The following is a 22,146-nucleotide window of genomic DNA, read 5'->3' as shown; positions in this document are numbered from 1 at the left end:
CAATAGGGCTGGGTTTAAAAAATCTATTCTGAATTGATTCAATTGATTCGATTAATGAATCCCAAAATCGATCTTTTATTTAATGAATGAATGAATAAATGAAGGAATGAAGTTCATTAATTCATTCAATGATTCATTCATTCATTCATTTTTGGAAATCAGTATCGATACCCAGCCCTAGTATTGATGTGTTGCATAATTTGGCAGTCATGTAATTAAGGTTACAGCTTAAAAAATAAATAAATAAAAAGGTTTTAGTAACACTAACCGAATCGATATTGAATCGAATCGAGATAATCGATTCTGAACCTTGTGAATCGGAATCGAATCGATTCTTGAAATTCGAATCGATACCCAGCCCTATCCAACAAAATGATATATTCCAAAACCAAAGTATGCTGTTGTGAGCAGTCAAAGTAATAAAACACAGATAGTGTTTTTTTCTATATTGTGTTGTTATTTATGTTGTTGCCCTGAGGTTGAGGAGTCAAACCAGAGAATCTGACTCCCTGTACCTGTAGATGGATGGAACAATAAAGCAATCTGAATCTGAGTCAGTGACTCGTTCAGAAAGAGGAGCCAATGACGACGCCAGGCGTTCAGGGTGCATGTTTTACATCCTAACTGCCTTTCCCTCTGCTCCAAGTGTCTACCAACCTCTTCTTGTATAAGTCCCTCTCTCTCCTCCATCCTCCTCCCTCCCTCCCATCCCTATCAGTGTGTGTCTATGTGTCTATCAGGCAGGCCTGCTGGATACCAGAGATGAGAAGGGGAACATCTGTCCACACACACACACACACACACACACACACACACACACACACACACACACACAGGCCATGAAAACACACACACAGGTATGCAAACACACAAGCTCACACACCACGCAGGTTAATGGTTTCCCAATGATGTACTCGTAGACAAACACAGAGAGACAGGCGGGTTATTATCCTACACAGACCCAGACAGGGGGTCAGTTCCGCCCCGAGCGGAGATATCGTGACTGATTCTCTCCCGCACTGACCACAGCTCCATTCATCCAGCCCACAGCCGGGGGGATGAGACACACAGGAGTTATGACCGCTAAGGGAGAACATTTAGGAACGTAGCATGCCAACTAGCTTAACCTCAAAAGGGAAGTGTTCAAACTACTGTGTAATGCTGCTACTGTCTGACTGATCTTCATGTAAATATGTAAATAAAAAGTGAATGAACAATTAAATGTCTTGATTCAACAGCTTCAGTCAGGGCAGAGGGTATTTACATCTGACCGGAGGACTACAGATCACATAGGCATCACTGTCTTCATCAGAATGCTCACATTCTCCAATAAGTCTCCTTAAAGGGGTACTTCACCGCCAGGAATGTGAAGGTCAATTGAAATTGGGTCACTTATGTAATATAAATGTGCAGTTATTTGTGAAATTTGTGCTTTATGGCCAGAGAAAATACAGTATTTTTTGTTTCATCGGAAGAAACCTACAACTACCACAATGCACTGCGTTCGCTGCCTTTCGTGGCCACACCCAATGGGCGGAGCATCGAAGCCGTGAAAACTATTGGACCCAGATGAGGAACCGGCTGCCAGCTGTCTTGTGCGCAACCTCGAGCAAAATGCATTTGCCTACATGCTTTGGTCCAATTGTGTTTTATAGCTAATAACTCTCAGCTATAGTCATCTGCAGGCAAACCAACCCCATGCATTTACTCAAACAAATGTAGGCCATTTACAAATGGTTCAAGAAGAGCTTTCAATTTACTTTGGGCAACATATGCTAAATATCCTGAAGTTGGCTACTTTAAGTTTCATTTATATATTGGTAGTATACGGGCATGAAACATATTTGCTAATTTGTGACAGTAGTTCAGCCTCTCAAGCATTTGTCCTCAACCTTTTCCCCAAGTAGAAATATTTGGGTCTAATTGCCTACAGTAGTGCAGGTCCTTACACACCTAGCGTCATTTATTCACATGATTAATTTGCATATTATAGAATTAACTCCTATGTCTATGTAGACGTCATCATCAAGTGTGAAGTTTCGCGGGGCGAAAAAGCAGAAGAAATGTAATCGAAACAGTTTCGGTTTTTGCGTTTATTCTCCGGTGACAAAATCAGTTTGACCAACGATGTTGCTCGTTGTATACAACGTCATATTGAAACAACAGTGGCGGCAGTCATGACAAAGTAACTTAAATAATAATCATAATAATAATGCAATATATATATGTATATATACCAGGAAACACTGAAGTAAGGAAAAACACATTAATTGTAACATCCTGCACATTTTGGAATGATACACGGATTAATGCTAATCGGTGAAGTGCCCCTTTAAGCGTTTCATTGCACATGCTACTCCTATTATGAAGCCTAGGCTATATGACTAATAAACTACCCTGACTCTTGAAGGGGGGATGGGATATGAAGGATAGCAGGACGGAGGGTGAGTTTAATACAGTAAGGGACTATGTAGTGGGTAGTAATAAAACAAAGTGAAAATAAAATGTAATTAATACATTTACACTTAAACAGCAGTCCATCCAAGTAAGATATCCAAGATATCCAGCATCACTGGATACACACACACACACACACACACACACACACACACACACACACACACACACACACACACACACACACACACACACACACAGCCACTCAATGGTAACTACCTTCAACCTGAGACTAGGGCCAGGGTGCCTACCGGCAAAGGCAGCCTACCAAGCATAACCTTTAGCCTACCTCATGTTGCAGCAATACTACATGAGGGAATTTCAATTTGGTGAAAATAGCAGCACACAGGTAGTGTCCGAAAAACACACACTCTTTCACAACCTGGAGGAGTTAGGCATAGCCTACTTCTACACAATTCCGTTATACACTCGTGTTTACCTTATGAAACTTCACGCGCCCTCGGGCAGCTGGATTGTTGACGTCCTCGCGATGCCGTATTTCCACAGATCTGCTCGCGGGGAGCGGATTCGCACCAAATTCCTAAAACGCTACCGCTCTAAAGATGTTGACGCTCTTCTTTAATCCATGTTACTTAACAACCTCCCCTCGGAAACCAAGTTGATTCTTTCCCAGACAACGCTTCTGCCTCTCTTCCGACTTCATATTTCACGCAGGCCCACTGGAAAAGTTGAGGAAACTTTTTCTTTCCACCAGACTTCGCTATGAAGGGAATGTGTATACAAGAACTGCCCCCTTTCTGAAAACCGCAGTGTCTCGGCGGCAGTGTGCGCTTGTGGAGCCCCCCTCCCTCCCCAACCCCCTCGCTGGTAACCAGAGGAGACCTCAGGTTTTTAGGAGGGAAATCCCTCCTTCCACAGTCCGCTATAGGAAGGTGGCCAGTTTTGCTGGCGCTTCTGTTGGCTTGTGGAACCGTCGCTCAGCGAGAAAATAAAAAAATGACAAAAGCCTTTTGTATGTTTGAAGAAACTTCATCTGGGCCTTCCCCTGGCCGAGCGAACGCACAGATTCATAGCATACCAGCAGTCTTTACGCGTCGTCAACTGCCAACTCAATCAATTACTGTAGGCTACACTCTCATTTCATTGAATAAAAAGAGAAAATACTCAACTCAAATAGACTTCAGAGTTAGTGTACGTTTCCAGAGTTTAACAATCCGTTTTACTGTCGAGTTAGATTTTTAATTAACTTGTTTATGTATCACTTTTACGAGAGTGGACTGTAATAGGCTACAGGCCTCTAGAAAAGAGATAAACATTTGAATCACTATAAAGAAGCCTGTACCTCAGCTCAAAATCGATTACACAGACTGCATGGCTTAATTCCACCAGAATCTCAAAACATGTTCAGAGAGCCTGTCTGTCAGCAACTCAAGAGTGAGGTAGACCGAGGTCAATCACCGCCAGACCTCATGATATTATTGAATCTCGGTGCAACACAACCGATCTCACATTCCTGTGCAAACAGCCAGTCTACAGCAGGCTAACCTAGGCGGTTACAATAGGAGGCGAAGCAGCTAAGCATGTCCATTGTTGCAGGAACATTTTTGTTGATGTACTGAAATTCTAATCCAAACCAGTTTCTCTGACACAGGGGGAATTCCACTTGTAAGGAAAATTTGTTTCCTGGAAACTGAGACCAGAGGGCCTACTGACAATACATTTCTGACAGAAAGGCATACAGCTCAGAGGGCAGATTGACACTAATAGAATCTACAATGTTGGGTAGTAAGTGAAATTATGACCAGAACTACAATGTTGAATAATAAGTGAAATTATGACCAGATCTAAATGCTACTTTCACAACACATGCAGACAAAAGTGGCCCACATCAGATTTGTATGCTCAATTATATGATTCCAATCTGTTTGTTTTCTGCTCTGGCGGGAGTCACTCAGTGGATACAAACATGGCGGACAGACAGCTGCGCTGGAGGTAGTCATTAGAGGGACAGTGAGGGGTCTTCTCATAAGTATTTGGGGTGACACTTCTGTACAAGCAAAACCCGAGGAATTGTATCTCTCTCCTCATCCTCGTTATCATCTGCTCACAAATTCGCTGGCTTCCACTCAACCGTAAACGCCGACCTCAGCGGCCTCCATGTTTACCTCCGTACCGCAGCGCGCTGCGTCTGACATCCTTGTTGTTGTTGCGGGTCAAGTTCAGGAAGTGACCATTCACACTGGAATCTGATATTGGCAACATTTTCAAAATAATAATAATGTGAACCAGCCAAACAAAAGAATCTTGCAGCTTGCAGTGTGTGAACTTAGTGGATTGGATTGAAGTGTTTGAACTACCAGCTAGGGAGGGAAGGTGAGCAGCAGAGACCACCCGTTAGACAGACACAGGTAGGAATGTGCCCCTCCCAGAATGCTCTGTGATACATCAGACCGACAAAGACCTATTAGATCACCTTACAAAGACGGGACACAGGAAGACACACCTCATCCGTGTGTCACGGCCCTCGAGACCAGCCTGCTGTAGCCTAGCCCGGTCCCAGAGGTTGACGGGACTACAACTCAACTATGAGATCAGACTTGTGTCCAGAGCAACAACAACAGAGTTGGAATAGAGATCTGCATTTTGGCGAACGTGGCATATGTTTTGTTTCTGAGCTTGAATCATAGCATACAGTAGGCCTATGTGAGGGGGTATGAAGAGAGCTTTAATTATATATACTTACCTAACATTGAGTCACTGACTTCCAAGAGATCCAGACCAGAGACTGCATTTTCTGTGGAATACAAATGCATTATTCATCAGTTTTGATGAGGTTCATATGGCGCTGGCTGATTCTTGACTGCAAACTAAAACTGTCACAACAAGCTGGTGCTGAATGTGCTGTTCTAGCGCGCACTCACCGCCACCGTGTGGCTGTCAGGGAGACCTGCACATCGGGCCTAGGCTCTAAAAGAAAGTTGTGCCCTCCTCCAGAAGTTAAGGGATTGTTCTAGCCTACAAAACCCGGTTCTTGAAATATACGACATGAAATGTTCCCGGTCTAACGGGGTTTGGGTCCATTCTGAAGCTAAACGTTCCACTTGTGATCAACTCACCCAGAAAGCTCTCTGCGCACTCGGGAAGGCCGATGTGATGGATCCATCCCGCCACCTCCCCCGGGCTCCACAGTTCCACCGAGATCATTGTCACTTTCGCCTTTCCTTGGATCTCAACTACAACGCTACAGTGAAAATGAAAAAACGCTCCAATGATCGCGCATGTTGTCACTTCGCCTTCCTTATAATATAGTAAGAGGCTATTAGGCAACCGCTACTTCTTGAATTACATCAGAAGCCAAATTTAAAATCGCCATGTAAGCTTCAGTAGATGGCGGAGTGGGTCAGTCACATGTTTTGATACGTGGATATATGGGACATTAGTCATGTTCGCCAAGATTTGCCGGCGAACTCTGATGATACAGTTACGAGGCAAGTATGCATACATGATAATGGGCATGCGACAGCATGTATTGGAAGACCCCGCTTTTGTAGGATAGGCTACTTTCTACGCGTTCACGGAACCATCGCCTCTTTGATAGAAAAATAGGCTACCTAAGGCGTTCAAAGAATCGTATTTCATGAAACAATAGACACATCATACAAACTTCTGTAATACTTACCCCAGATTTTCTAAGTGAGTATAAATCCATAATTTGCCACGCGTTGACGAGGAGCGGAGAGCACAATACCTAGCCAGGTGAGGGTGGAGCGAGTCAACAACAGCCCGGTGCATTGTAGGAAATGTCGTTTAAATGGCACGAATTACCAGATATGTGTGCTGTTGATTCATGTAGTTTACAGTCGTGTAGAAACGTGTTGTGACACAATGCAGATATGAGCGGTGATTTATTATGTCAACATCAATGACTATCCTCCTGAAATCTATAATAGAATATGAATCAATGACTACATCCCCTCATCCAAGGCTGAACAATCGACAATCTCAAATACAGCAGCCTACATTTTAGTACCAATCCCCAAACAAACACAAGGACACCGAGCTTAATATTCATACTTTTATTTCCTTGAGCGTCTGCACAGGTCACATGACTTACAGTGTTAGCACTAGGAGGCCCCCTGTCTGACCGGAGAACTACCGTCTTACAAACCACAGGGGCTGGGTGACAGGGAACCGTGGTAGGGAACATTAAAGAACATTCCAGAGCAGAACCTTCCAGAACCCCCTGTGGAACTTGATGGAGAGTGCAGTAGAGAGTGTGATCATGACGACCGGCTGATGTAAATGAGTGAGTGAAGGACACAGACAAAATACCTCAAATACAAAGTCTAAGGTTACAACACACAAGTTTTACACTACAAGGCTGTAATACACCCAGGCGGCTTAAACAAGAGGGACACACACACACACACGCGCAAACACACAGACACACACACACACACACACACACACTCCCATGCTCTACCACAGGGTGATGCAGATGACAAATGTCCTCAACAGCTGCAGGTGACTGTCCCCACCCTTGTCTCCATAGAAACTAAGTGCATGAGACGGAGGATGGGCCTTCCGTTAGGGGGGGGGGGCCTAGACAAGCATGTGGGGAGGAGCTTCCTCTTGGGGGCGGGGGGCAGGGGGCATCCAGGGATAGGAGGGGGTGAGTCCCTCTTCCTCCCTCCCTACCAGTACCCCTCTCCCCTGCTGGATGCATGTGGGGGGGCAGGGGGGGGGGGGTTAGGCGTTGCTGAGAGCTTCCACACCTGGCAGGACTTTACCTGTGGGCACACAGAGACATGGCAGCTCAGGTCATTCAAGTCAAAGGAAGCTAGAGGCCACTGGGGAAATCCTGCACAGATAAGCCATCAAACCCATCCTGATCCTAACAGCAGAAACCACACTGCCGATTCCTCATTCGACGGACAGTACCAGTCAAAAGTCTGGACACACCTTCTCAAAAGTCTGGACACACCATCTCATTCAACTGAATGAGACTGTGTCCAAACCTTTGACTGGTACTGTATGCATTCAGGTCACAAGGTCACAGCTGTTTTAATTATCCGGAGCAACTCAAAACTAGCAGGGTCTGGCGCAGGCGCGTTGCCATAGTAACAGAAGATGGAGGAAAAACAGACACAGTCAGAGAGAGAGAGAGAGAGGACGATGCCTCGGCCGGCGACGCTCACCCTCCAGCAGCTCCAAGCTGGCTCCGCCCCCTGTGCTGACATGGCTGACCTTGTCCTCGGTGTTCCACTTGGCGCAGCAGGTGGCCGTGTCTCCGCCCCCTGGTGGACAACACAGTTCAGTTGATGTTGTGTGTCTGTGTGTGTGTGTGTGTGTGTCATGGTGGCTGGGGAATGGCAGTAGGTGAAGGCTTGAGCGCACTATTCTGAAGATCTGAACACACACACCCGTCATAACTGCTGTTATTGTAGCCATATGCAAAATCATATTTTGAGATGTCACTGTCAGCTGTGTACAGTATGTAACAATGTGATTGTCAACTAGGCACCTATGAAACTGACTGACTCCTAATGTATGATGGCACTGTTACTCTTTATAAATAATACATTAATAAATAATGTATTTATGTGGACATAAATAAATTATTCAGGTGTCTGTGTGTGTGTGTGTGTGTTTATACCATATACACTATATATCATATAGCCATTTCTTTCCCCTGACCCATTTCTTGTTTTCTGAACTTTGGGAGAGAGACAGGCTACAGGCTGGGTTAGTTAGGTCCACATGGACCCTCAGACAAGGCACTAACATGGCACATGACTGGCAGACTATCTTCAATTAGCTGTGGATTGAATGTGAGGATCACAGGAGTTTTGCGCCCTCTATTGGTGAATAGATGATACCACACTCAGAACACAGATCCGTTAATTATACAGTCAATGTTCTAGATGAGGGAAGAAGGCCCCATTCAAAATGGCTGTGCACAGAGGTGACTGGAGGTTCAAATTAGACTGAACACAAGGTCAAAAATTAAGATTAGCAAGATATTAGTTTAAGTGTGACATTACATATTTGTGTAGTGATTAGTACTATTGCTGCCAATCCAGTGAATCTGAGACCTTTTCCTGAAGAGTGGTTATGATACTGAAGTTGAATGATACCACGTTGAGATGTCAGTCACTAATACTGCGTTCCATTTGGCACAGGAAGTCGTGATTTATGAAAAACTACTCTTTAACCGGAACGCCCCTCCACTTGTTTTCGCCACTCATGAACTCGTACCACTCGACCCTAACCCCCAGTTCGCTCTGGAAGTCGTGAACAAGATGGCAGCTCCCTGTGTAACTAAAGTGAAACTTTAGTAATGCTGTTTTATTAGCATTTCTTTCTTATTTGTGTCTCATTAAATCAGTCGTACACGCAGTATTCCCCAACTGTTATATGAGGACGTGTTCGCTACCTCTTTTGAATGTGCAAAATCCCACGTAGTGCGTTGTTATCTTCTGGTTTGGCAAACAAAGCTAGCGAACGTCCATCTTTGTTCCGAGCTGTTGTCGGCGTCTACGGCAGCGCAATTACCTCGTGGGTGACGTCATTCTCCACCTCTCCCACCTCGCCGCTTCCCAGCCAATAGGAACGCGCCCTAACTCTACCCCGCCGTGACGGGCGTGCGGGAGGTCTCACCGATGATAGTGATGCAGCCGTTCTTGGTCACCTCCACCACTTTGTCCATCAGGTTCTTGGTTCCGTGGGCAAAGTTTTCCCACTCGAACACGCCGACGGGGCCGTTCCACACGATCTGCTTGGCCCTGCCCACTGCTTCGGCGAACGCCTTGGAGCTCTCCGGTCCGCAGTCCAGACCCTGGAGGAGAGAGGAGGAGAGAGGGGGCGGGAGAGTAGAAAAGAGAGAGAAGATGAGAGGAAAGGGGAGAGGAGGAGAAAAAAAAATAGGTGTCACTCCGTCAACAAAACAACCTCCTAGTGTCTTTACAACAAACCCCACTCAGCGAACTAGAAACCGAGGCTAAGCTAACGCTAGCCAACGATAGCTAACGATCCTGCCGGTCAACTCCGGTCCAGCGGTCTCCTGCTCACCATCCAGCCGGCTGGGATGCCCTCCGCCACGCTGGCCGTGCCCGTGGTCGCCTTCTCGTTGAAGTTGTCGGCGGTGACGAAATCGACGGGCAGGTTGATCTTGACGCCGTTTTTCTCGGCCTTGGCCATCAGGTCCTTGACGATCTTGGCGCCCTCGTCGTCATACAGGGAATTGCCGATCTGAGAGGAAGGAGACCGGGAAGAAAGTGCGCGGTGGCTGTAAAAACCCGTCTAAACGACATAATACGCACCCACGCGCAAACGCACGCACGCGTTTCTCAAACCTTTTTTTGTGTTTTTAAACGGTGTAGCTGCTTCTATATGAGACGGTTGTCCGTTTGTAGCAGGAGATTTACACCAATCAACCAGCAGGGGGCAGTAAGATTCCTCATAAACCTGCACAGCTTACTTTTTACTGAGGTTTTATATCTTGATGTAGCGCTGTCTTTATACAGTTCTTTAGTGGTATTTGTGTTTCTGTTTCTGAATACTTTGTGTTTAGTGGGTTACAGTAGAGTACGTGTTTTGTGTGTTACAGTACGTGTTGAGTCAGAACCTACACTATGTAGGGAATTACTGTATCAGATAGACATGCATGAAGAGTACAGTTCATGACTGTCTTGCTGCTCCCCTGTCCTGCTCACCTCCATGTTGTTGAGCACCTTGAGGAAGGTGAAGGCCATGCCTCCTCCGATGATCATCTCATTCACCTGGTCCAGCATGTTGTTGATCAGCTGGATCTTATCTTTGACCTTGGCCCTGCACACGTGCGCGAGCGCACACACGCACACACACACACACAATCCGGGGGGAAAAACACACATGGGTCAGGGTCCAACGTCATGGCATGGAAAGCCATAAGAGTGACTATCAGGTCAGATTTGGAGAGAAACATTTCTTGAAACAGAAATTATATAGAACAGTTGATTTCATGGTATTGTGTGGTATTACCATCTGTTGACGATGTGCTAACCCTATCTCTCACTTCTATATCCTCTGTTCAGTGGGTTATTAACAGACAATTTTCTGGCATGGGTCCACAGAGCTGAACTAGGCAGAAAATGGTGTGTGTGTGTGTGTGTGTGGGGGGGTCATCTTTGAAAACACACAGCCGGCAGAGGCGACGAGCGAAGCTGATTGGCTGAGCCCAGAGACGCAGAGTGGGAGTGACAGTTGCACAATGCGGGGCTCAGATGGACTCTGACGCCGGGCCGAGCTCCCCAGCAGCTAGCGGAGCGAGACGCAACCGGACCGGAACGCCAACTGCTAGCAAAGCGTGCTACACACAACCGTTCTGAAAAAAAAAGCTTCTATACAGAACCTCTGATAAAAGCTCCTATATTAGAACCCTTTTCAGGTCCGTAAGGTTCTAAAAATAACCCTTTTTTTTTTTCAACCAGCAGCTCTATAGCTTGCTGTCGGTTGGTTGGCGAGTCTGTTGGTCTCTCGCCAAAACTGTGAAAGTGCATTGCTGCTGTTGTTTGCTGGGCCGTTATGGGTCTGCCAAACTGTGGCACCACAGCTGTTACCAATTCACTAATAAGACAAGAGAGGAGAATATTCGGCCAGGTTGAACAGGCTTGTAGCCCACTCTATAGTTCGTACGTGGTCGGTCGCAGCTATTGTGAATGTGCGCTTGTTTGTAGAGTGTAGCCGGCTGTAGATCCATATCAGACAAACGTGTCTACGGCTAGCCTTCTATTGTGTGTGTGCGTGTGTGTGTGTGTGTGTGTGTGTGTGTGTGCACTAGACAAACCAGACAGAAAGGGAGCTATGTGCGCTGTGGTGTCCGTAGCGGTTAGCGTATGCTGCGCTGCTCTAATCTAATAAAGTTGAATTCCTTAAAGTCACTCGTCCGTTAGTCTCGCCATACCAGACATCTGAGATCTCCGCCTCGAACGTCTGGAGACGTCTCAGCTGAAAAATCGCTGCTAGGACAGCGGTGAACGCCGACGCTACCAATCGGAGCCAATAGGGTGAAGGACCCGCCTTGCACAACTTCTGCATGTCGCCGCCCCATTAGGAAGGACCGCCCTAAAGACTTTGGATTGGTTCTGTAATGCCGTTTTTTTTCTAATCTCTCAAATTCTTTCCGCCCACTTTTAGCAGCAAAATCTGGACAAACAGCCCCAGGTTGTAGTTGAGCGCAGCGTTTAGAGATTGACTCGGGAGTTCAACTCTTGTTGAAATATAGCTAAGCCACACCACTGAATGACTAGCTTTTCAGCGGCGCAGCTAGCTAAAGTGGTGATTTCACGGTGTGTGTGATGATCATGTATGTTTATAAGTCGGGGTTGCCGAGAGACGGTGGCCTGGGTCCGGGTCACAACAGGGCAGAAGTGATACAGTGACACACCGATGACGGTCAGCAACGCCGGGTGGCTCGTTGGGAGTGAAAAGAGCACCGACTGAGGAATTATATAACCAGATTAGCGTCTCTATTCCCGGATGTCCGTCTGTGGGTTTAAAAACAGACTTAAAGCGCTGCGCTGGCGTCTGTAACGCTGTAAGAGAAGCCCCATGTTACCTCCCCTTATTCACTGATCCTGGACCAGGGCTTACCCTCCGAGGATGGCCAGGAAAGGCCTCTGAGGTTTCTCCAGAGCCATGGCGAAGTAGTCCAGCTCCTTCTTCATCAGGAAGCCAGCGGCCTTCTGGGGCAGGTCGACTCCCACCATGGAGCTGAGGGGGGTGGGGGGGGAAACAGAGAGTAGGAGAAGACGACTTCAATTTTCATTTCAGATACAGTACGTCATGGGCTCATGTCTGTCACTGATAACTGTGTGCGTGTGTGTGTGTGTGTGTGTGTTGAGCCTCACCTGTGGGCTCGGTGTGCCGTGCCGAAGGCATCGTTGACGTAGACGTCCCCCAGCTTGGAGAGAGACACCCTGAACGAGTCAATCTGCGCCTGAGTGGCTTTGGTCTGAGAGAGAGAGAGAGAGAGAGAGAGAGAGAGGGAGGGAGGAGAGAGAGAGGGAGGGAGAGAGAGAGGGAGGGAGGAGAGAGAGAAAGAGGGAGGGAGAGAGAGAGAGAGAGAGGGAGGGAGGGAGGGAGGGAGAGAGAGAGAGAGAGAGGAGAGAGAGAGAGGGAGGGGGGAGAGAGAGAGAGAGGGGGGGAGAGAGAGAGAAGAGAGAGAGAGAAGAAAGAAAGAGAAGATCAAACCAAACCATAGGTGAGTGGCAGAGTGGGAGGCGTCACACACACCCACACTCAGGTTCAGCCAACGGGCACTCTCTCACACACACAAACACACACACACACACACACACACACACACACTCTGCATGGCAGGGCCCATTGTGCAACATAATACGGGAGTTCATTAGTTCCTTTCAAACGGCACCTAGTCGTTTATATATTAATTTTCCAAATTATACAACAACCAACATCCCATCTGAAGCTGCTGTTCTATAGGGTGAGCTGAGGTGACCCTGGACCTGCTGACCAGAGGAGGGATGGAATGATGACCAGTATTGTCCAATTGTCGCAATAAAATTATCATTAAAGGAGTAGTAGCTTCTTGTCTTTGAAATTGAGAGTTTAACATGTTTTTTTCACGGTGCCCACCCACATCCATTGTATGACCTAAACGGTGGTAGAGCAATTATCAGACTTTCTCAAAAGTGCTAGTTTTGTCAACGTTTTGATCTGAACCATTGTATATGAACATAAGTAACCTTAAAACAGGGCTAAACATGATTTTCCCGTTCTTCTTTAAAACTGTGTTTGATTACTCACTGTAAATACTGTTCAGCATCAACCAAAGCTGGCAACTAGTCTCAACGATACATTATTTTCATGTTATTGAAACAAGTGCATAGTGCTGCTAATTTTATTTGTGCTTTTCAATGTAGAACTTGGTGAAATTATTTCAGTGTCTGTATTAGTAGTTTTTGAAAATTTTCAGCACATTTTAACGATACAGTGATAATACTGATAACTGTCATCATTTTGGTCACTATAATCGTTCATATGTTCACACCGTTACATCTCTACATCAGGGTGGGTCAGTATCTTCTCTGGATCAAGTTCCTATTGCTCTTTAACACAACCTCTGCCCGGGGGTCACAGAAAGGTCAAGGCCTGGCAATGGCGTCCCCTCCAAATGCCAGGCGCTGGCTCGACCAGGGTCCGACACTGCCCTTCCCACACACCACAGATCCTAGATCAGATTACCTACAGTGCCTCCTAACCTTTAGAATTAGACGGGGACGACGCTTCTGACCCTGCATCAGTTGTAGGCGCTGTGAGCTTCCTCTCTCTGCTGTGGTGGGATCCTCTGAAAGGTCACTGTGATGTAGCACACAGCTGCCCCCTCTCTCTTTGTACTGTATTCTATTTTTGTATTTTGTACTGTGTGTTATTTTGTATGTAATCAGGGCGATGTTGGAAAAAAGATCTTGCTCTCAAACCTCTTCCCTGAATAAATAAAGGTTTCAAATCAAATCAAATCAAAACTCACCCCCCAACTCTCCCTGTCCCTCCCTGTACTCCCCCCTCCCTCTCCCTCTCTCTCTCTCTCCCTGTCCTCCCCCTCTTCTCTCCTGTCTCGGAGGTCTACATACCAGCCAGGGCTCTCAGGACGAGAAAAGCAGCAGCCTGTCCCCCCCGGGGCTGCCCAGACCGTCCCCCCAGCCGCCAGACAAATGTCAGCAGGTCAGAGGGGGCGGGGCTTCAGAGGGGGCGGGGCTTCAGACAGGCTGAAACCGAGGTAGACGGCAGCGCGGAACTGAACTCTAGTGTGTGGCCTGGTCTCTGAACCCCGTAGGCGACCATTAGTCTGCTGTCTGTGCAGCGGTGTTCCATCAGCATTAGGCTCCTCCCCCCCAGCATGAGCCCCCCCCCCCCCCCGTGAGCTGGCGTTGCCGTGGCGCCCACCTTGTTGCCGGCGGCGTCCTTGCCCTTGCCCTCCTCTGCCACGTGGAACCGGAGGTTCTCCAGGAGGATGACGGAACCGGAGGCGGGGTCGGCGCACGCACTCTCCACCTCGGGGCCCACGCAGTCCTTCAGGAATGTCACGTTCCTGGTTAGGTGGGAAGACGAAGACACACACACACACACACACACACACACACACACACATTTAAAATATCCACAGACCGTACAACATATATCCACAGCGTGTTGCGTATCGTGCGTGTTGCGCACGTGAGATGTGGACAGCACAAACAATGAATCTCCATTCAATGACAAAAATATTCCTAGAGCCGCCATTTTCCTCCGGGCCGCGGTCCTGGTTCGTGGCGTCATGGAGACGGGGGGGGGGGGGGGGGGGGCGCGATGGAGGACAGACTCACTTGCCCAGCAGGGTCTGGAGCTCGGCGGCCACGGGCTCCAATGAGTATTTGTCAGGCATGGGGGTCCCGTCGGGACGGCCCAGGTGGCTCATCAGGACCACGGCCTTGGCGCCATGGTCCAGACAGTGCTGGATGGTGGGGACAGCCGCCTTGATCCTGGTAGACGCAGGGAGAACGCTAGTTACTGGATAGGCAGCCTAGTGTGTGTGTGTGTGTGCGTAAGATGGATTGGCTACCTAAAAAACTAAATAGTTTTCAACTCCTAATTCAACTGTGTTGTGTATTGTGATTGTCCTTTACCTCTGGTTGTTGGTGATGGCCTTGTCCTTCATGGGCACATTGAAGTCAACCCTGCAACAGACACACATCCCATTTAAAACACGGCACAATAAAACTCATAGCGGCCATTTTGAAAGTAATACCTGAGCTATGGTTCACATGGAGCCCTTTGTGTTGCCTAGATCATATTTCTGCCTCGATGCACACATGGCTGATTCAAGGCAGGAAACAGGAGGAGTACAGGTATGACACATCTTCCGTGTCACTGTGACTCAGGACAAGTGTAAGAGGGGACAGGCCGGTGAGGTAGCGTAGATGTTGTGAAACGCTCTTTTGTAACGCCTAACGGAGCGTTTTTCCGTTATCAAAGACCTCCCCTTCTCTGCCGTCTCTAATAATAGTATGTTATCGATGAGGACCAGGCAACAAAGTGCGAGTGCTTCATCTCAGGGAAGGGAACCAACACCACCACTATGCCATGGAGAAATCACTGAGGCATAGGCCTACTATGTGTCTGGTCTCTTTACTAGTAAGGCAGGTTGGGGAGACATCTTTGATTGTAGTTTGATTGGTCAGAGGCAGGTCTTTCTAACACCATCACAGTAGAAATAGAGTGGAGAATTACGCTACAACTCTTTTGTAACTCTAAAAAGTTACACCTGTTTCTCCTCATCTAATCAATGACCTCACTTTCCCCCTCCTCTCTAACAACAATATCTTATAGTATCTTATCTTAATCCATATAGCCAAGATAGCCTGCATATTCATGCAAAGCCTGCATATTCATGCAATGCATCACACTAAAAATCTGTGGAGAAATCCATACAGTAACAGGAGGAGACTGATTAAGCTAGTTATCAATGAGGAGCCATGTGCCTAATCTCAAGGAATGGGTCCAGCCACACCACAATGGCATGTGAAATCCCTGATAAAGGCTATTGTAGCTGCGGTGTCTCTCTGCCTCCAAGATAAACCAATGACAGAGTCCCTCTGTCTCCGTGGTAGTCTGGAGTCTAAGCGCCACGGAACGTGGCCATAGGAGCGGAGCCAGCGCGTTACCTTTCAAATCCAGCTAGCTATCGACCGTTTTGAACGGCCAATCCTGAAAGCCAATCAGCCTCCGTGCCCCGCCCACTATCTGCACGGGCCAATCATCCTCCGCGTTCAAAATCCCAAAGCATTCTCAATGGTGTCCGTGAATATCATGGCTTCTTCCACAACGTTCTGGCCGCAGGGAGAGGAACCCAGATTAGCGGTGAGTTGACCCAGGTGTTACTGATTGACAGAGCAGGAGGAGAGATCCCTGCCGTCCACACAGAGGAGATTTCACCACTAATCCACACGACACACACACACACACACAACACACACCACCAGTGACAAGCACGGATGAACATGACAACACACTGCACCCCTCCTTCTCTTGCATATAGTGTTGGTGATGGTTAGTTGATGATGGTGAAAGGAGGCACAGTAGCCTGGACTGCAACACCACCATGGCCAGGTCTAACTCTCTGCCCAGTAGGCAGAGAGGGTCAGCCCTGCCAGGCACCTCTCTCCTCAGGCAGGCTGCCGTACAGGCTGCTCCAGGCTAGTCTAACTTACAGCTAAAGACCACAGTTCAGGACTTCAGGCAGAGTTAAGGCTTCTACTACAGGCTCTACCTCACAGCTAAAGACCACAAGTTCAGGCTGAGTTAAGAATGCCACTACAGGCTGCCTTACGGGCTGTTGAGGGTGAATAAGGCCGAGTCACCAGCTGCCTGACGGGCTTGGCACAGGCGGAGCCTCTCTCTCTCTCTCTGGTCTCCATGGCAACGCCCTACCAGTCAGGCTCAATGTGTCCATGTCCTTCTCTGCAGAGGCAACATGTGTGACAGCACCAGAAAATGAGATGGGCACACAAACACAGGTCTACCAGTTTGGGCAAGCCCAGGATTGCTTTAGGCCTCGTCCTACGTGCCTTTGCTGTGGGCTAGCCTACTCAAGGATTGCATTGAGATGAGGGTGAATTCCTTTGCAGAAAACAGTAACAAATAGCAGAGATGTGGTGTTGAACTTAACTCAGCCCTTTCCCTGGGAGTCTGGGACTACACCCACACAGTGCGTTGAGGACTGCAGAATGGCCCTCTGACATTTCCAAAGGGGGGTGTCAATTTTCAGTGCACTACTAAACCACCTCTGGAAGCCGAAATGTGATCAGAAGGCTAACCTTTGTGTGACACGAAATGGAGATATTGAGTCATATTAACCACAACATTCAAGAGTCTGATGTGATCAGGATTTTAAGTCACATAAAAAGAGGCCTGATGCGCTAACGACTAAAATAAGTGTATTAATTAAAAAAGCAAAATAATACAGTTCAACTGTAGCAAGTGATACTACGTCCATTCAGCATCCCACTGCGGGCACGTAACTGTTCTGAGATGGGAGACTAGACACATTCACTTCCTGTTAGGCCTAGAGCCGTGGAGTGAATCAAAACACAGGATTGATACCCGACCTCTTGTCAGTGACAACGCCACAAGCAAGGGTCCACAAGCAAGCACCAGCATTGTCGTTAGGTAACCTAACTTACAAAGTAACGTTAGCAAAAGGAAGTTTCGAGCCATGACAGTTCAGTAATCTCATTTTCGATGGCAGACCCGCAGCCCGCGGTCTCACCTCATGATGACGCGCTTGCCCTTCACGTCCACCTTGTCCAGTGTGAGTTTGTTAGACAGCGACATTTTGATGGTTTAATCTGCACCTGCTTTGCCGTGTGTCTTGATTCTGCCTTTACCTCACTCTGCTGATGGGTAGCTCACGAATGGAAACGACCTTAGCGCAGCCAGGAGGCACACCGGATGGGCGGGACAATACACGCCCATCCCTAGCTCATTGGTCCAGAGCTGGTAACGAGCCTAAAGATCGGCACTGTCATTGCTTCAAGGTGAGTGTCTGTCAAATGACGTATATGGTCCTGCCCTCACTCGGGCTACATTATCAAATTTGACGCAGACACACGCACATAAAGTTACGTTCTGCTCGTGGAGCAGGATCAATGAAAACCGGCAAAATGACAGTTAACGCATGAGTTATGAACACGGAGCTATTATGAATAGGGAACAAGTTTTCCCCCACCAATGACGCATCGCCCATCTGCGTTAAGCAGTGGAATCAAGTTTAAAAATGTAGTGTCATTTGCAGGTTTAATTCTGCTGAATCCATGGCAAATTGCGACTTGCTACTAGGAATGATTAAATAAAACGCTGCATGAACTCGCACTTCCTCGTCGCAAATTCAGATATGTTTCTCAGCCCCCAGTTGCCGGCTGATGTCAATATCATATCAAATCATCATCATATCATTCGCTATAGCTCGAATGCACAGGTCGGAGGTAGGTATTTTGCCACTTGCGACTTGCCACCTCCGACCACAAACGAATGCACCATAAAAGTTCACAGTGCATCCTCGTTGCTGTTAGAGCAGATGGGTTGAGACAACGGTTAATATATGTAATCATCAGTTAGTCAGCTAGACACAACATATAGTCAATAAGTTATCAGGTTGCGTCTTGACAGCTTGGGGTTTGTTTGTTTTTAGCTGTCCTTTTGAGCCAGGCACTAGAACAGTTGTGAGAATCTCGACGTGATCCGGTACGTAGGCTGGACTTCAGAGGTCACAGGCAACAAATTAACCCAACTCATGGATTTCAGAGATCAGGAAAACACGGGCAGACAACCCAGGCAGTTATATACTGCGGTCAAGCCAGCCTTCAATTCGGAAATACAAGTCATGTGGGCCACAGCCAATTCCCCTTTGCGCAAACATTAGCGTCATTACGGTACATCGTTTTTTCTCTTGGAAGGACTAATCACCGTCGCATTCACCGACAAGTAGTGAAGTCAAATAACGATGGTTTGATTAAAGAAGTGAAAGGCGGTTGTGGTGTGGCATTTCAAAATAAAGGACCTCTAAATTGTCATAACTATATTTCCTTAATATTCAGATTAGAAATAAAAGGAAATCGCCCATAATACCGCACCTACTCCAATCCAGAGAGCTAGCAGACCACCCCTGGCTCTGGGTATATCCCAGTGATTTTCAGGACATTCTGATGTGGCATTTCAAAATAAAGGCTCTCTAAACTGTTCTATACAACCTACTGTTTCCTGCAATTTCAGGTTAGGATTAAAAGGAGACCGGCCATAATGCATCAACACTTCCACTTCACAGTACTAGTAGACTACCTGAGGATGTCACCCAGTGATCTTCAGGACATTCTGATGTGGCATTTCAAAATAAAAAGGCCCTCTAAACTGTCCTATACGACCTACTGTTTCCTGCAATTTCAGATTAAGATTAAAAGGAGACCGCCCATAATGCATCAACACTTCCACTTCAGAGTACTAGTAGACCACCTCAGGGTGTCACCCTGTGATTTATATGACATTCTGATGTGGCATTTAAAAATAAAGGCCCTCTAAACTGTCCTATATGACCTACTGTTTCCTGCAAATTCAGATTAGGATTTAAGGGAGACCGCCCATAATGCATCAAAACTTTCACTTCACAGTACTAGTAGACCATCTCAGGGTGTCACCCTGTGATTTATATGACATTCTGATGTGGCATTTCAAAATAAAGGCTCTCTAAACAGTCCTATACAACCTACTGTTTCCTGCAATTTCAGATTAGGATTAAAAGGAGACCGCCCATAATGCATCAACACTTCCACTTCACAGTACTAGCAGACCATCTCAGGGTGTCACCCAGTGATTTTCAGGACATTCTGATGTGGCATTTCAAAATAAAGGCTCTCTTAACTGTCCTATACAACCTACTGTTTCCTGCAATTTCAGATTAGGATTAAAAGGAGACCGCCCATAATGCATCAACACTTCCACTTCACAGTACTAGTAGACTACCTGAGGATGTCACCCAGTGATCTTCAGGACATTCTGATGTGGCATTTCAAAATAAAGGCCCTCTAAACTGTCCTATACGACCTACTGTTTCCTGCAATTTCAGATTAAGATTAAAAGGAGACCGCCCATAATGCATCAACACTTCCACTTCAGAGTACTAGTAGACCACCTCAGGGTGTCACCCTGTGATTTATATGACATTCTGATGTGGCATTTAAAAATAAAGGCCCTCTAAACTGTCCTATATGACCTACTGTTTCCTGCAAATTCAGATTAGGATTAAAGGGAGACCGCCCATAATGCATCAACACTTCCACTTCACAGTACTAGCAGACCATCTCAGGGTGTCACCCAGTGATTTTCAGGACATTCTGATGTGGCATTTCAAAATAAAGGCTCTCTTAACTGTCCTATACAACCTACTGTTTCCTGCAATTTCAGATTAGGATTAAAAGGAGACCGCCCATAATGCATCAACACTTCCACATAACAGTACTGGTAGACCACCTCAGGGTGACACTCAGTGATTTTCAGGACATTCTGATCTGGCATTTCAAAATAAAGGCTTAAATCAGGGTTAATTCAGGATTAAAAGAGAAATACCCATAATGCAATGGGTTTTTATACTACTTAGTAGTAGTAGGCCCCCTCTGGGTCTGACTCACGGAGTTTCACGAGATTCTGATGTGCTATTCCAAAATAAAAGCCTTTTAAAATGCCCAAAACTGGAACTAAAATAAAACTACCCATAATGCAACTGGTTATATACTACACAGTGGTATTAGGCTTCCTCTCGGTCTGACTCATGAAGTTTAACGAGATTCTGATGTGCCATTTCAAAATAAAAGCCTTCTTAAAAACTGCTTACATCAGGATTAAAAGAAAACTAACCATAATGCAACAGGTTCTATACTACACAGTGGTAGTAAGCCCCCTCTCGGTCTGAATCATGAAGTGGCATGAGATTCTGATGTGCCATTTCAAAATAAAAGCCTTCTAAATTCTAAAAAATAATCCAGATTTTATCCTGATTTAAGCAGTTTTTTACACTTTAAACAGCTTTTATTTTGAAATGGCACATCAGTATCATGTGAAACTCCATAAGTCAGACCCTGAAGGTGTATACTACCACTCTGTAGTATAGAAACCGTTGCATTATGGGTAGTTTTCTTTTAATCCTGATGTAAGCACTTTTTTAGACTTGAAAAGGCTTTTATTTTGAAATGAGTCAGATCGAGAGGAAGCCTAATACCACTGTGTAGTATAGAACCAGTTGCATTATTTGTGAGGGAGGTGGAGCGATACCAATTACACCTGGTGGGGCTATCCTCCACGCACAGCACAGACGCCGTAACCAAACTCCTGGATAGGGGTTAGCCCACAAGTACACCTGGCATCATAACACCTTAGGCCGTAGGTCGATGATCGATTTCGTTATCGTATCATCTGATCTGAGGCCATGTGTTTTGGACACTCGGGTAAAGAGAGGGGCAAAGCTGTCTTCTGGTGGTGAGCTGGTTTCGATGGCGGGGGAAGCTTCTGGACAGACCTGGAAAACCCAAGCGTGTAGTGAGGGTGAACTGGGAACGTCTGGAGGAAGAGCCTGTCCGGAGAGATTTCAACTGCCACCTCCGGCTGAGCTTCTCAGGCATCCCTGTGGAGGTTAGGGGCATTGATCATGAGTGGTCGGTGTTCAAAGGAAGGAGGACTTTGCGGAACTCCTGAACCCGACTAATCCACCCTCTACAATCGAGGCAGAGCCGGAAGATGATGGGGGGTCATCAATTACCTTGGAGGAGGTCACTGAGGTAGTCAAACTCCACAGTGGCAAAGCCCCAGGCACTGATGATATCCGTCCAGAAATGCTGAAGGCGCTGGGTGTTGAGGGGCTGTCTTGGTTGACACGCCTCTTTAACATTGCGTGGAAGTCTGGGTCAGTGCCAAAGGATTGGCAGACTGGGGTGGTGGTCCCAATGTTCAAAAAAGGGGACCAGAGGGTGTGTGCCAATTATAGAGGCATCGCATTACTCAGCCTCCCAGGGAAAGTATACTCCAAGGTGCTGGAAAGGAGGGTCCGGCCGATAGTCGAACCTCAGATCGAAGAGGAACAATGCGGATTTCGTCCTGGTCGTGGAACCACCGACCAGCTCTTCACTCTCGCGAGGATCTTGG

General features: G+C 46.9%; 2 protein-coding genes across 2 annotated transcripts in view; both read right to left on the bottom strand.

Moving 5' to 3' along the window:
* amot (angiomotin) overlaps positions 1-5,622 on the bottom strand; it is a gene marked incomplete at its 5' end in the record, with an annotated part of 43,456 nt that extends 37,834 nt beyond the window's left edge. Inside the window, one exon of the mRNA XM_084441797.1 lies at positions 5,535-5,622. Coding sequence (XP_084297923.1) covers positions 5,535-5,622 — 88 coding nt within the window. The remainder of the gene's footprint in view (positions 1-5,534) is intronic.
* An 863-nt stretch (positions 5,623-6,485) lies between these two features.
* Positions 6,486-17,859, bottom strand: pgk1 (phosphoglycerate kinase 1). Its single transcript, XM_084446454.1, has 11 exons — positions 17,729-17,859; positions 15,087-15,137; positions 14,787-14,942; positions 14,368-14,512; positions 12,309-12,412; positions 12,052-12,171; positions 10,134-10,248; positions 9,490-9,669; positions 9,079-9,256; positions 7,617-7,715; positions 6,486-7,208 (listed from the first exon to the last, which is right to left on the bottom strand). Exons 1-11 carry the CDS (start codon positions 17,791-17,793, stop codon positions 7,168-7,170), a joined length of 1,254 nt encoding a protein of 417 aa, XP_084302580.1. The 5' UTR covers positions 17,794-17,859; the 3' UTR covers positions 6,486-7,167.
* Between the last annotated feature and the right edge of the window lie 4,287 nt (positions 17,860-22,146).

This window comes from Borostomias antarcticus (genome assembly GCF_949987555.1).
Source record: "Borostomias antarcticus genome assembly, chromosome: 1".
NCBI lineage: Eukaryota > Metazoa > Chordata > Actinopteri > Stomiiformes > Stomiidae > Borostomias > Borostomias antarcticus.
Note: the sequence above shows the minus strand (reverse complement) of the source record. Positions and strands in the feature narration are given on the sequence as shown.

Bases quoted from the DNA above. Each gene is read 5' to 3' on its own strand.
- pgk1 (XM_084446454.1), bottom strand. From the start codon at position 17,793: ATGTCGCTGTCTAACAAACTCACACTGGACAAGGTGGACGTGAAGGGC. The intron at 12,413-14,367 runs GTGGGCGCCACG...TCTCTCTCTCAG, and splicing joins AGGACGCCGCCGGCAACAAG to ACCAAAGCCACTCAGGCGCA. The intron at 7,209-7,616 runs GTGAGCGTCGCC...GTGTGCCCACAG, and splicing joins CAGCTTGGAGCTGCTGGAGG to GTAAAGTCCTGCCAGGTGTG.